General features: G+C 44.2%; 1 protein-coding gene across 7 annotated transcripts in view; it reads right to left on the bottom strand.

Moving 5' to 3' along the window:
- CNTN5 (contactin 5) overlaps positions 1-15,348 on the bottom strand; it is a 1,193,410-nt gene that overhangs the window by 245,406 nt on the left and 932,656 nt on the right. For all 7 annotated transcript variants that reach the window (XM_053307214.1, XM_053307213.1, XM_053307217.1 and 4 more), the window contains one exon: positions 11,124-11,305. In XM_053307214.1, the coding sequence (XP_053163189.1) occupies positions 11,124-11,305 (182 nt within the window). The remainder of the gene's footprint in view (positions 1-11,123; positions 11,306-15,348) is intronic.

The raw sequence follows: 15,348 nt of genomic DNA, 5'->3' as shown, positions 1-15,348 counted from the left end.
CTAGCCCCTCTGTATTGCTTCAACATGGACATCAGTATCGCCACCATTAATACATATGATTATCAATAAATATAACCTGATTGATGTAGCCATATCTAGACCAATCCATTTCTATCAGATCTTATATATTATAAACAAGCTAGGATAAAAATATTGAGGCAGGTTTCATGATTGGTGAGACCCGCCTTCAGAGGGTTTGAGGGGAGAGTGGGCTTAGCCCACTCTCCTTGCAGATGATCAGGCAGGAAGCCCTGGGTGGCTGGATTGGCCACCCACACGACTGCCGGTTCCATCACGGAGCTGGCTGGGGCTGCAGGGATCAGGGGCCGCATGGCCCCGGGAAGTTCCAGGATGCCCTGCGCAAGTGCATGGGACATCCTGGAGAGACCCCCAGGGCCAGGAATCTTGTTTCAGCCTCCCGGTGGGTGTCTCCTCATGTGTTGCCACGGTGTGGAGCTGCGGCGCTGCAACACATGATCAAATAGATGGGGTTAGTGAAGCACTTGCTTCGCTAACCTCATCTAAGGGGAGGACTCCGTAAGCCAGATACCCACTTTGAGGACACCGGGTTTGCCTGCAAGCCTGGTGGTTCTCATACTCTCCAAAAAGTGGGCTAGGCTCCCTTAGCCCGCTTTTTGGCGATTATGAGAATTGCCTCATTGCCTGATACATTCATTGATAAAATTGGTTTTATTTATAGCTCACTGGAATGTAAACTTTAACAACAATGTTGAATTTTATGGTAAAATTTAATCATAAATTTATATAATAAACATTTGAGATATAAGGAATGAGTACAACTTTGTTATTTCACAGCCTTGCCATTTTCTGCATGCAAGCATATAACACTTACAAAATGAAGTGTTCTATTTATTCATTCATTCATTCATTCATTCATTTATAATGCCCCAAATGCACATTTCTGGGTGGTTATGTCACCAAATCTGTGCCATAAAAGAGAGCCCAAATGATCCCTGGGATGTGGTGGGGTGCAGGATTGATTCCTTTAATATATTGAAGTATTAGTGATTTTGGAAGATGTTTATGTCGGGGAGGCACAATGGAGAGTGGAGAAAGGGTTCCCAAACAAAGAGATATGTGTGAGTGGAAGCAGATATGCCAGAGAGGGAAATGGAATAGTATGTGTCTGAGTATCAACACTGTATATTCTTTTCTTGCCTAAGTATAATTTTTATTTCCATTGTGTATGTTTACATCTATTATAACCTACTCAGAAATTAGGAAGGTTAAAAATCCAGATCAGTTAATTATAACAAAATGTAGTACTTGCCACCAAATTGCAATTCAGTTCCACAAAAGAGAAGGTGTCCACCTGGCTTCAGTGGGTGCAACCGTTTCCAGGCAAGGGGGCAGGGGTGAGAGACACAAGAATGGCCCCAGGGTGGTTGGAGCCATTGTCGAAGTATGACTTTGGTACCCCTCCACATTGAGTGAAAATTATATTTTGTAACCTATTGGTCTAACTCCACAAATGGCTGCTGTGCATGCACACCAGCCAATTGAGCAGTTGAGGTGATTTCATGTGGAGCTGGGGCAGTGGAGGCAATCCTACAGATTTTTAAAAGTATAATCTCCTTCCTTACTGTTCTCCTTGCTCCAGCTGCAGTGTATATTTACCATAGCAGCCTGTGCCAACCCCTTCCCTGCACCCTCCAAGAATTGGGTCCCTAGGTGACTGCCTAGATCTGTCTAGTGGATGGGCAGACCCTGGAAAGTCTGGGAGGGAGGTAAATATGCTGCAGTTGGCGATCTTCTTTAGATGCTGAAAGATCTTGGGGCACTCCTGGAAACCTTTATAGAATCTGGGTGTGGTCAAAGAGCAGAGAAGGCGGCATCTTGTGCATTATCTTGAAGCCCATTTTATATCATTTTAATGGTCTTACCAGTTTTAGAAATGCAATTCAAATAATTGGTGCCAAAAATCAAACAGGAATGATAAATGATATCTTACTTTCAACAAAAAATAATAAATATTGGAAAGGTCGAAAGAGTCCTAGAATAAAAGAACTGAACAAAATTATAGTAAATTGCAAAAATTATACTACTTTATATGTGACTAACAGAGAACAGCTCAAGCAAAGACTCGTTTTTGTGATAAATGGGCATCATTCATCATTTATGAGAAAGCAAAAATTAATGAGACTAACCAAGTCAGCCAATTGTTCACATTAATTAGACGTATTTGGGAACATTAGGCTTCTGCTGATAAGATGTTCGGGTCTGGAGTGTTTTGTTGGCATGTAATTACTAAAATGTTCTCAGGATTATTTTAAAATAAATAAATAAATAAATAATAAAGAAAGTAGTTTTAATGTATTCTCAGATGGTTCTTTTGAATGGAGGGGAAGTACAACCATCGTTTTGGCTGCACAGTATCTGACTTGCACATATGTACCAAGACCCCCCAGTGGCTAAAGTAAGAGGACTGGAATGAACCTTAGACAGCACAGTTCAAGTGATTTAAAAAGTGGTCACCCAAGAGTGCGCCCACTGTGAGGTCAGCAGAGGGTGTCCTGATGTGCTCCTGCCATGTCCTGTCATAAAGGGGCGCACTAAGAGCATAATGGGACACCCTTTGTTGACGTCATGGCAGGTGCACTATTTTAATGATCCCTTCATTATCACATTTGCCAGCAGCTGTCCCATCCCAAACTAGCCCAGGGCAGGCCCAGGTTGGCCAAACCTACCTACCATTTTTTCAGGGCAGGCCTTAGTGCTGTCCTCTCCCACTGGGAAACAAAAATACGTAACTCTTATCAGTATAAAAACGAACATTTCTCGCCTTTTCCTGTGCTTTCTAATTTTGTCATGCTGTTGTTCCTCAATGCTTTGTGCAGGTTTGACCTCTCCACCAAATCACCTTGCAGCACTCTCCCTCCCTCCCTCCCTCTCATTTTTGTGTCCCCCAACCTGAAATTGGTTACTTTCAAACAAGACTCTTCCTGGAGATGGAAAGCCTTGACAAACTCCCTAACCTATGAAGTTTGTTTCAAGTCTGGTGCTGTTTACATTTGGTAAGCTCTGCAGAGTTACAACACAAATAACATTTTTGGAGTAGTAGTTGCAAAACCAGAAGAAGGGGAGGAGAGCTGATCTTGTGGTAGTGAGCCTGAATTATCCCCTTTGCTAAGCAGGGTCTGTCCTGGTTTGCATTTGAATGGGAGACTACATGTGTGAATACTGCAAGATATTCCCCTTAAAGGATGGGGCCATCACTCAGTGGAAGAGAATCTGCATGTTTGCATGCAGAAGGTCCCAAGTTCACACTCTGGCAGGGTAGGGCTGGGAGAAATTCCTGCCTGTAACCTTGGAGATCCACAGCCAGTCAATGTAGACAATATTGTGCTAGATGAACCAATGATCTGACTTGGTAAAAGGCAGCTTCCTATGTTCTTGTTTAAGAAGGAGAAGGCAGAGCAAGGGGAGTCCAATACCAGCAGTCAGCTAGTGGTGGAAGTTGGAAGTATTTCATATTGCAAATTGTTGTACTTCCTATGCTGTAAGCTCCAAAACTGGATTCAGGTTAGGGATGTGCACATAACTTATTCAAGCAGTTCAGTTCGAATTCAAACTGAATTTGAACCAGACTTCCAGTCTGTGAGCCGGTTCAGGTTGCAATGGCCCCTGGTTTGGTTTGAGTTTTGAACTAGGCCGAACTGGTTTGGAACCGGCCCCTGGTTCAGTTTGAGGCTCGAACCGTGCCAAACTGGTTCGTTTCAAGGAGTATGCTTGTAATGGGGAATCTAGGAACATAGGAAGCTGCCATATACTGAGTCAGAACATAGGTCCATCTAGCTCAGTATTGTCTACACAGACTGACAGCGGCTTCTCCAAGGTTGCAGGCAGGAATCTCTGTCAGCCCTATCTTGGAGATGCCAGGGAGGGAACTTGGAACCTTCTGCTCTTCCCAGAGCAGCTCCATCCCTTAAGGGGAATATCTTACAGTGCTCACATATCAAGTCTCCCTTTCATATGCAACCAGACCCTGCTTAGCTAAGGGGACAAGTCATGCTTGCTACCACAAGACCAGCTCTCCTTTCTAATCTGCTGAGCAGTCCCCCTTACAAGCAAAGGGAAAAACCCTATCTTTAAAACACTTCTAATGGTGGGCGGGTGGGTGGTGGCGAGAGGACAGCTTACCACCTGTGCTGGCTCCTCTAAACTCCAGACTGGGTCTGGTGCTCAAGCAGTCCAGTGTGGCCTGGTTCCAGCCTCCCTTCATGCGTGGAGGCCATTTGTGTGATGACACGAATTTGCATCACTAGATACCCCTTTAAAAGCAAAGGGAGGAACATTGCCTTTGAAATATTTCTAATGGCACCAGGGTAGGTGGCATGAAGGCACCTTACTGCCAATGCTGGCAGTAGAGGCTCCTTTAAACTCTGGTCTGGGTCCGGTGCTTCTGTGCATCCCCAGTTTCAGCTGCACGCATGCACAGAGGCCATTTGTGTGATGATGCAAATTTGATGGTGCCAGTACTCACCAGATCCCCCTTTACAAGCATACCCCTCAAACTACTGAAATGGTTCAAAACCAGTTCCATTTGAACCGGGGTCAGTTCAGTTCGAACTCAGACTGGCACCCCTTTTGGAGGGGCCAGTCCGGTTTGAGTTCAAACCAGTCAAACTGTTTATGCATGTCCCTAATTCAAGTATACCATTTTACCAACAGCCAAGACACTGCCAGTCCCTCCCCCACCCCAAGAAAGTAACTTATCACTGTTATACACCTTCCACAGATCTAGGGCCTATCCAAGAAATCAAAGTGACTTAAACCAAGCTACAACCAGCATATCACGCCCCCCCATCTCTCATATCAAAGATCATGATGGAGATGCATCTGCTGATGACATCAACTCTTAGCACCAGCAACCCTATTGATCACTAGGGAATTTGAGTAGAAATAGCCAGTAAGGGCATTCCCTCTCTGATGATGCTTTCTCCAGAGGCGTATCTAGGGAAAATAGAGCCTAGGGCAAGCACTGAAATTGCGCCCCCTGTCCAAGCATCTGACACCCATCTTTCAGATAACTTTACCATAATATCAGCTGAAAAATGCATGTCAAGCTCATTAATCTTTTAATCTTTCAAAAACTATTTAGCAGTGCATGTAACCAGACCAAAAAATGCTGGAAAACTACAAATTTCAGTATGCTGGGGCTCATGAAATATCCAAATACTATGTGGAGGTGTACTTGGAAAACTAAACAGAAGTGCCTGTCTAATTCTCTACTATGCATTGTAGCATCACTATTACGTAAATTTTAAAAATAAATGGAGAATTTGACTTTTCCCAGATACTCTGAAAATAATTAAAGGATATGCAGAGTAAACTGTGTCACTGCTTGGAATATATTCTAGTCTTTCAGAAAGACAGTTAAAAGGAGAGAAAGAGAGCAAGAAACTCCCAGTGGGGCTTAATACTAAGGATTTCATACTGATTCAAAGACAAACTCACCATTAATAGGCATATTATTAAGACATCACATTTAACTCATTTATCACAAGAAGCAAAATAAGAGCAAATGAATACAATCCTAGCTCATAAGCTTCAGCTCAGTATTCACAAGCCCTGATTCTCTGTACATAGTGCAATCTGAATATGTGTACAGTGACTTATATTATATTATTATTTATTTTTTTAACATGTAGCCCCTTTGGGTGGGGCTTCCTAAGGGCCGTGAGGGGGTCTGCAAAGGTTCCCCCTCCCCCCACTGGCCTCTAGGGCCTCACAGGGACCATTTGAGCATGTGCGGTGGCCATTTTTAAAAATAACTTTTTTTTTTATGGCAGCTGAAAACAAGATGGCCGCCACACCTGCTCAAATGGCCTCTGCGAGTCCTGGCATGGCCTATGGCCTCACAGAGGCCATTTGAGCATGCACGGTGGCCATTTTGTTTTTGGTGGCCATTTTTTATTTATTTAATTTTCAAAATGGCGCCCCCTTCAAGTGGCGCCCGGGGCACGTGCCCTGCCTGCCCTACCTTAGATACACCCCTGGCTTTCTCTACTCTGATTCCCCTTTGTTGGACTGAAGTGTCACTCTGTCACCTGGAGAGACTACCTTCTTCTCCCTACATCTCTTCCTGTATGTAGCTAGCAATGAGACATGATAGGTCTTATCTATCTTGCGGATAAACTAAAGAGTCCTAAAACTAAAAGAGTCCTAAAACTAAAGAGTCCTAAAGAAAGTACTTTATTTAGAACTCTAACTCCATGTTTCCAGACAATATTAATTAGCAGCGCTCCCTTAGCTGTGCACTTCCACTATAGCTGAGGCAGATAAAGAAATCTCCCCTCCTGAGCTCTCTAATAGTTTATTCCTTAGTAGCTATAAAACAGCAGACAGTCATGGTCCTCTGGGGTGGGGGTGGGGGTGGAATCCAAACAGTGGGGAACATTCAGATGAGTGAGTGGTGACTAAGCACCACTGAAACCAATGAGGCAAGCTAGGCATGACTTGCTTAGTTTGGATGTTGCCCACTGTTAATTGAAGATTTAAGACATCCTCCTTTTACAAAGGGTTATACCTGTATTTACCTGAAAGGAAGAGAACTCTGATTATAAGAAGACCCCCCCTCCCATTTCTAACGTCAAAGAACTTGGGGGGGGGGACTAGTCTTGGATTCAGGCAAATTTGGCACTTTCAGGGGTGGACCTACTGGCGTTCCAATGTTGCTGTGGAACCAATACAAATATGATGAATATTTATATACCGATTTCCAACAAAATGTTCCCAAAGCGGTTTACATAGGAATAAATAGATATATAGATAAATATAAATGGCTCCCTGTCCCCAAAGGGCTCACAGCTTAAAAAAGAAACATAAGACAGACAACAGTAACAACAGCCACTGGAGGGTTGCTGTGCTGGGGATGGATAGGGCCAGTTGCTCTCCCCCTGCTAAATAAAGAGAAGCACCACTTTTAAAAGGCACCTCTTTGCTCATTAGGCAGGGAATATGCTAACCCTGGACTTTGGAATGTCCTTCCTGTTGAAATAAGAGCCTCCCCATCTCTGGAAACTTTTAAAAAGGCAATGAAGACACATTTATTCACTCAGGCTTTTAATTAGATTTATAGTTTTCAATAATTTTAATACTGGGTTTTAAATGTTTTTAATCTTTTAAATGGTTCTAATCGTTAATTGATTTAATGTTTTAAATGATTTTAATTGTAAACCTCCCAGAGACACAAGTTTTGGGCGGTATAGAAATATTTTAAAGAAAAACAACAAAAATAACATGGGCCTCCCAGGGTCTGGGGGCCCTCTCACTCGCTTGCCAGCTGCTCTTGTTGCCCCACCACCTGCCCCACCACTCCTGCCCCCAACGGCATGGCAGCTGGCTCCTGGGCCTTCCCACTGCCCGTGCTGTCATGGTCACTTGATGCTCCCCCCACCTGCTCCCCACTTGTCAAGGCCCCTCCTCTGCTGCCCACCCCCGTTGCTACCCACCACTGCTTGTGGGGACGGGGGCATGCTTGCCATTGGGCTCAGAAGCAGGGAGAAGCTCGGAAACCCGTTCCTCTCTCCAGAGGCCTCCCTGCTTCTGAGCTGCCTCTGAACCTGATAGCAATGGACTAACCTTTTTTACTTAAAAGTATTATGACGCTTATGGTTACAGTTTGGATTTAATGCCATAATCTCAAGGACTGACTTCTGTTTCCTCAGTCAATGCAAGGCAAGTCAACCAGTGTGGGGGGTTATAAAGTATTGGACAGCAGAGGTACACTTAGGTAATTTTGGAGCCTGGACCTAAAGGCCTTTGGAGCCTCCCCCCTTGCTGGAGTCCCCCCCCCCTGTAATTTAAGCATCATCCCCCTATCCTCATCCCCCATATTTCTTTCCCCACTCCCCCCTCTGAATCTAAAGCTCCCAGAACAGTTCATAATCACCCTCAGCCGCCCGGCTCAGTGTGGGCCAGTACAGACCAAAGCAAATTTGGAGGTCCCCAGGGGATGTGGGAGCCCTGGACTTTGGCCCCGAAGTCCAGGGGTAAGAGCACCCCTGTTGGACAGAGTGCCCAGGCAGCACACTGTGAAAACTGAATGTGCATCTTCTAGCATTATCCAGAACTCTCTGCAATGTGCCAGAGTTCTTTGGCAGAAAGGACAATGCTGGCGCTGAAGCTTAGTGGCAGAGCATCTGCTTTGCATGCAGAAGGTCCCAGGTTCACTCCCTGGCACCTCCAGGTAGGGATGGGAGAGATTCCTGCCTGCAACTTTGGATAAACTGCTGCCAGTCAGTGTAGAGAATACTGATGCACATGAACCAATGGTTGGCCTGTGTTCTGTTCCATGGGTCCGATGTTCCTGTGTTCTCAGAAGCAGACACATTTGAAAATCACCAGCCCAAACCACACATTCCATCAGACACAACAATAAACACTTCAGAAATCACAGGTGACTAAGTGACAGGGGAGGACAAAGTGCAGAGCCTAGCCAAGTGAGCAGGGCCTAGCAGGATTGAAATCTTGGGCCTAGCAGGATTGAACGTGAAGTGCTTTTTTGTCACTCGCAGGGCTGAATGTCAAGCCAAGTAGCTGAGACAGATGCAGCAAAGGTTTCCAGTGTGTCAGCTGAATCAGGCAATCATGGTACATCTGGTTGTCAGCGTTCGGTAAGATGGGAATCAAATCAGCCCTGTGACTGCATGAGAGCCGACAGGCTGGCTCTCTGCAATCTGGGCATTCCCCAAAGCATCCACGGTGAACTGGATCAAATTCAACTGACAAACTGAGCATGATTAAGGCAGACAGAAAAGCTAGTACCTAAGGATGAATGCAAATTGGAGTATTCCCCCGGAATGACAGGCTTAATCCCATAACCCAGTTTGAAGCTGTCCATGGGACCTCTTGTAAGAGATGGTTGTTTACAAATAAGTCAGTGGACCTATAAGAAGAAGAATTTATGATGGCCGTATCAGGCTCTCGACCAAGATATGCTTCAAGCCGAAACAACCATAATTCTCTGAAAGGAAATCATCAACACTCACAGCATTAGTTATTGCTGCAGTTGTCTCTTCTTTGCTGGATATCTTATATTAGTCTCACGTTGGAGAAATGTGAATGTTCAGACTAAGCTACTTCCTGCTGATAAGTACCTAATTCACTCAACAAACTCCTCTGATTCATATCATCACTCCTCACAAATCACTCCTCTTCATGGTTTCATGCTGGATGGAGTATGCTCTATTCTTTATGATAAGCTCAGCTCAGAACCCACAGTTTAATGGCTTGTTCATGGTTCCAGACTGGTCCTATTCAGATGTTATTACCATATTTACCTGAATGTAAGACAAGGTTTAATGCTGGATGGAGTATGCTCTATTCTTTATGATAAGCTCAGCTCAGAACCCACAGTTTAATGGCTTGTTCATGGTTACAGACTGGTCCTATTCAGATGTTATTACCATATTTACCTGAATATAAGAAAAGGTTTCCCCTCATTTCTTCCCTGTTAAATATGGGGTGGGGGGTCATCTTACATTCAGAATCCTTTTGGGTAAATACAATTTCTATCTTGTAAGGCAGGGTTTCTTAACCTTGGGCCCCCAGATGATTTCCGACTACAACTCCCATCATCCACAGTCACAAAGGCCATATCTGGGGATGATGGGAGTTGTAGTCCAACAACATCTGGGGGCCCAAGATTAAGAAACCCTGTTGTAAGGCATCATCATTAAGTTTAAAGTTGCCATCTATTGGGGTAAATATGGTAGAAAGATGCGGCACCCAATACAGCATGTAAAACAGGGCCAGAAGTCCTGCCCTAACCCCATGAGTCATTTGTGGCAGCACACCAGTCATAGTTACAGCAGTGTATGTCTGAAGAGGCGAATGCCATATCTGGGATGGCAGGCACATCTGTGATTGGGAGACTTGGGCAATTGGACCTCTCGATCATGAAAGCACCCACCATCCTGGCTATGGCGTTTGTCTCTTTAGATGAAAGCTGCTGTAACATGAGTGGTGTGTTGCCATGAATGACTGATGGGGTCAGGGCAGGACTCCCAGCCATGTTTACACACTGTACTTGTGTCTGGATAGAGCTACTATGGCCACGGCTTCTCATCTGCAAAGGGACATTGAGAGGCAGGTGGGGCAGTGGGAAGAGGAGTGCTTTACACTTACCCAACCCACTCCTGTTCTTCTGAAATTAACTCTCTAGTTGCTTTTCCTCTGGCACAGCATTTTTGCCAACATTTGCTTTCTGTTTGGCTACAGCTATTTTTAGCCAGATCAGAGCTCTCACCTGACTAAATAAATCACACTTAATTAATCATTGACTGTTCAACTAATTAATCAGATAAATGTGCACATTGCTAAAAAAAACACCAATGGCTTACACGTCCCGCAGTGTAATGCGGACATAGCAGAAACCACTCATGCCTCTGCAACCAGAAGTGAATATGCTGACACTGGCAAGTTTGGACCACACAATCAATGCTGGCATATCGCCCCCACCTCTCATTGGAAGTCAGGCTCACTGCCAGACTTCATGAACTGGAAGTTCGACTTTTATTCTGTTGTGTACACCGCCCTTTGTTCCAGACTAGTTCTTGTGCTAGCAGACATGGTTGGATGATCTGTAGTACAGCATACCGCAGTAGCTAATTTTTGTACAACACACTGCATGATACACTGGAGACAATGTTGCACACGTTGCATAGCATGTAGCAACATGGGGTAGTGGCTAACTGTTGCACAACCTTGTACATAGCTCAGAAAAGGTTTTCCACTAGCAGTTGTGCACCACTGCGAAATAGCTCAAATCACGTAGAGAAACATCTTTTCTCATAATATGCAAGCACAAAACTTGTCAGGCTTCTGCCCTTGGTTTTTTGATGATGTATACTGTGTATCCTGTGTGCAGCAGGCAACATTTCAGAAGATGCATTCCCTCCTATGTGAGAGAACTATCTGTAGTTTTCAGTTAATTCATTGTATTGAAAATTATACACATTTTTTTTTAAAAGAAGCTGCTGCCTGATTTATCAGGACCTTTTTATTTGTCAAATATTCTTGTCATCCATTGAATGTTGCAGCCCTAACAAAGATTGGAGCGATGTTCCAGTTTGCAAAACAAAAACTTCAAAACATACTGTATACTTGCAGCTGTCCTCTGAAGACGTTCCTTCCACGGGAGTTTTCGGCCTTGCATTCATACGTCCCTGCATCTTCTAGCTGAACATTTGGGATTTCAAGCATGGCTTGGGACTTCCGCAGACGGGCTTTACTTGGGTTAGGACCATTAACTTTCCTCCATGAAATTGTTGGAACAGGGCTGAAATATTGAGTGAAGTCATGATTAGCACTCTCCTGCCATTAAGAATATAGATCCTGTTACCTGCTAATTTAAGTACTTAATCGTCTAAGCAGCAATAAAGTGTAATCACTATTAAGGCTCATGAACTGCTTGATATATTTCACTTTCAACGGAGAATATTTAATAAGCGCAGCTGCTGTCATGGACATTTCGTGTCTATTGGAAAGAAGATTTCCCAACAATTAAGCCATGGCATTTAAACCAAACATCTATCTTTCAGGAGCCCAAAGAAACAGAATTGTAGAAGTGCAATAAAACGTGAAGCAAACATTTCCTTCTATAGCAATAATGACTAGATTCAGACAAGCAAATAGACAATGAGGTCATTCACACAATCAAAAAGGGTGTTCTACCCAGGTTTGGGAGCTTTTCAGTTGTGTGGAAGCAAGGTAGGAGGAAAACCTGGGTAGGCGTGATTGTGTGGAAGCAAGGTAGGAGGAAAAGCTATCCAGGTTTTCGCAGGTTTTGATTGTGTTTGCTCTGCCCTGTATTCTTCTTCTCTTAAATTCCCCTTAAACTAGGAGAATTTCTAAAATTAATTTCTGAACTGAGGCATGCACAGTTGTACATCTGTGCACATCCAATGCACATCTTCTTTTGAGAACAGAACAAGAACTGTGATGCAACCATGAGTGCTTACTCATGATTATGAGTAAGCACATAAAATAGCACATTAAGAATGCTATTTTTCATTGTTTTATTAATACACATGTGTGTTGATGTAATCTAGAGGGAGAAAAACCTATGCATGGCCTGAAGGACCTGAAATCATGTACAGTTCTCTGTGCAGAATTCAGAAATGAACAAAAAGTTCAAAGTAAAACTGAGACTACTTTTCACTTCTTTCTATGTCCAAATCATAGAAATCCCGTCTCTGTTTTCAAGACAATGGACCAAAATTAAGATACCTCCGTCAGGATGATGGACCACAATAAAGAGATACCTCCCTTTGATCTTCCTCCCATGTACTGTAACTTTTGTTTGCACTGGACTCTAAACAAATTAGTTCTAAAAGGGTAGCACTTATACATGGAGTTGCCATCATATTGTTTCAAGATAATGGATTGTAATAATAATACCCTCAACAGGACCCCCTAGGATCTTCTCCCAGATACTGTTAGTTTGTTTTGTATCAGATGGTAAAAGCATGCTTTTTAAAGTTGTGCTTATAATTTCAGTGACCACTAAAATAAAAATACCTCCATCTGGATTAAAATAAAAATACCTTCATCTGGATCCACTTAGACCTCCTTACCGTGACTTTGGCTTGTATAGGATTGTAAACATTTTTTTTAATGCATTACATTTTTATACTGTCCCATGCATGAGTCTAAAGAGGTGGTGCTTGTAATTTGAGTGGCTGCCATCTTGTTTCAATGTAGGAGTGGCAGCATGGTCGACTCAACAACAGGGACACGTTCCCTCCTCCCTTGACACCCATCCCTTTGCTAGCAGTTTCACACCTTGTCACCAAAGATTGTGAAACACAGCTGAAAGGGAGGAAATGGCTTAGTATGCTTTCTCATGGTGCTTCCTCCGTCCTGGAATATACCTGTGGGTAAAGTTCGCCTCTCCAGCTCCTCATTTTATAATAATAAATTTCCCACATGTGAAACATTTTGGCTATTCCTTTATCATCTGATAGGAAGTGTTTTTGCTCCCCTCTTAAATATGGCTTGGATTAGAGAGAGGTAGAGGCGGTTCCCATGATCAGTGGGAGCTGCCTGGGGAGGGTTAGTGTGGAGAGTGGGCTAAGCCCGCACACAAGCAAGCAGTCTGCTCCGGGTGGCTGCAGCGGCCGCCCACACAACTGCCGTATTGTGTGGGCGGCCACACAACTGCCACACAACTGCTGGCACCATCATGGAGCCGGCGGGGGCTGGGAGGATCAGAGGCCACGCGGCCCCCGGAAGATCCAGATTGCCCTGGCCGAGTGCGCAGGGAATGCTGGAGAGACCCCCAAGCCGGGAGTCTGCTTTTCAGCCTCCCGGTTGGGGGTCTACTCGTGAGTTGCTGCGGCGTGGAGCCGCGCCGTGGCAGAACACGATTGAAAAAAACAGGTTTGTGGAGCGCTCACTCCACAAACCTGGTTTAAGCACCGGGATAGTTTAGTGGGTTACCCACTGAAGAACTACTGGGCTCGCAATGAGAGCCTGGTGGTTCTCCCATCGTGTGAATAGCCTTGTAGTCACCTTAAGCGGCGCAGTGGGGAAATGCTCGACTAACAAGCAGAAGGTTGCCGGTTTGATTCACCACTGGTACTATATTGGGCAGCAGCAATATAGGAAGATTCTGAAAGGCATCATCTCACACTGCGTGGGAGGAGGCAATGGTAAACCCCTCCTATATTCTACCAAAAGAAAACCACAAGGCTCTGTGGGCGCCAGGAGTCAAAACCGACCTGACAGCACACTTTACCTTTATCATCCAATGAGCCTCTTCTCATGATCCATGAGAAGAGCTCTAGAGTAGGCTGCAGGAAAGGTGGGTTAAACCTACCTTCCCCGCAGACGACCGCAGTAGCATTGCTGGCTGTGCTCCCTGAGCACCCAGATGATTACCCACACAACAAGGCAGTGGTGAGGGTTGGGGGCCAGGCAGAGGCGTAACTATAGGGGGGGCAGGGGGGGCACGTGCCCCGGGCGCCATCTTTTCTGGTCACGTGGGGGGCGCAGCCATGACAAATTTTTTTTTTACAATTTTTAAAATTTTTTTTGTTAATACAAATGTTTCCTGCTCGGTGCAGCAGCGCTGCAGCAGTCAAGGGAGCGCGTCAGCGCCCCCTCCCCCACGAGCGGTCCCTTCCGCGCCGCCCGCGCCCCCCCATTGCTTTGCTGGCGCCTGGCGGCCAGTCAGTGGCCTGGCTTGGCGGCGGCGGGCGCTTGTGAGGAAAAACCTAAGTATAATGCAGTATGTTGGGGGGCAGGGGGGCGCCATTTCAGTGCTTGCCCTGGGCGCTGTTTTCCCTAGTTATGCCTCTGGGGCCAGGATGTGTCATCCTGGCCCCTGGAAGTACTGTGATGCACTGGGTGAGTGGGTGGTCCATCATGGAGATCCCCCCTCCCCTCTGCAGGCTCCCCACAGTCTGACAGCTGTGAGTGCCAGATGAGCAAAAAAAGAGAGAGAGAGGTTAAGGGAGAGCTTGCTATATTTCCCTATATTTCAGATGAAAGGAAGAATCCTCTTCTTTTGAACATATTTCAGGAGCTGCAAAAGTTTCTGTGCAATTTGGTACCACAAACTTTGAATAGATTTAAGTAGACTTTTATCTTGTTTTAATTGTAGGCTGCATCAACTTTACTGCTATCAATTACAGCTGGAGAAATGCTGAAACTTTTTTTAATGTCATTGCCTAGGCCATTAACAAATCTCTTTCAAGATTTAACTCCCCCCACCCCTCTCATGATGAGGTAATAAGCCAATTTTTCAAGGAGAGTTTGGTTGTAAAGTTTTAATGATTTCAAAGCAAATTGCTCCCAAATTGCAAATCACTATTCAAAAGCAAGTTGTAACCTGCTTTAATGAATCTTCATATATTCTTGCCTAAGTCACTAGTCATGTGGATGTTATATCTGAGATGAATATATATGTAGATATATGTATATGCAGATATTTCTCCTTTGTGACTCTGGCAGACTTTAAGTAGGAAGACCGGGGAAATAAAATATGCAGTGCTTTGGCTTTATTGTAAAAAAGAGGGAAAAAATTATGTATGTATTGGTTGTTCAAGAGCACAATTCCTAGAAATGCTAAAAGATGCCCTTTTTTCCTTTTTATCTCAGTTTCTGAGAAGATAACATGTCACTTTGTAAAAAGGAAGATATAGGAGAAGCAAATATGCGGGATAAAATGTAAGTAAATTATCTGGGAAATTTTAATTATTTATTTATTTGATTTTTATACTGCCTTTCATTAAAACCATCTCAAGGCAGTTTACAAAATACTTAAACCAATAAAACAGTTACACAATAAATACATTACACTGTAATATAAAAAATACA

Source organism: Hemicordylus capensis, chromosome 3, assembly GCF_027244095.1.
Source record: "Hemicordylus capensis ecotype Gifberg chromosome 3, rHemCap1.1.pri, whole genome shotgun sequence".
Classification (NCBI taxonomy): Eukaryota; Metazoa; Chordata; class Lepidosauria; order Squamata; family Cordylidae; genus Hemicordylus; species Hemicordylus capensis.
Note: the sequence above shows the minus strand (reverse complement) of the source record. Positions and strands in the feature narration are given on the sequence as shown.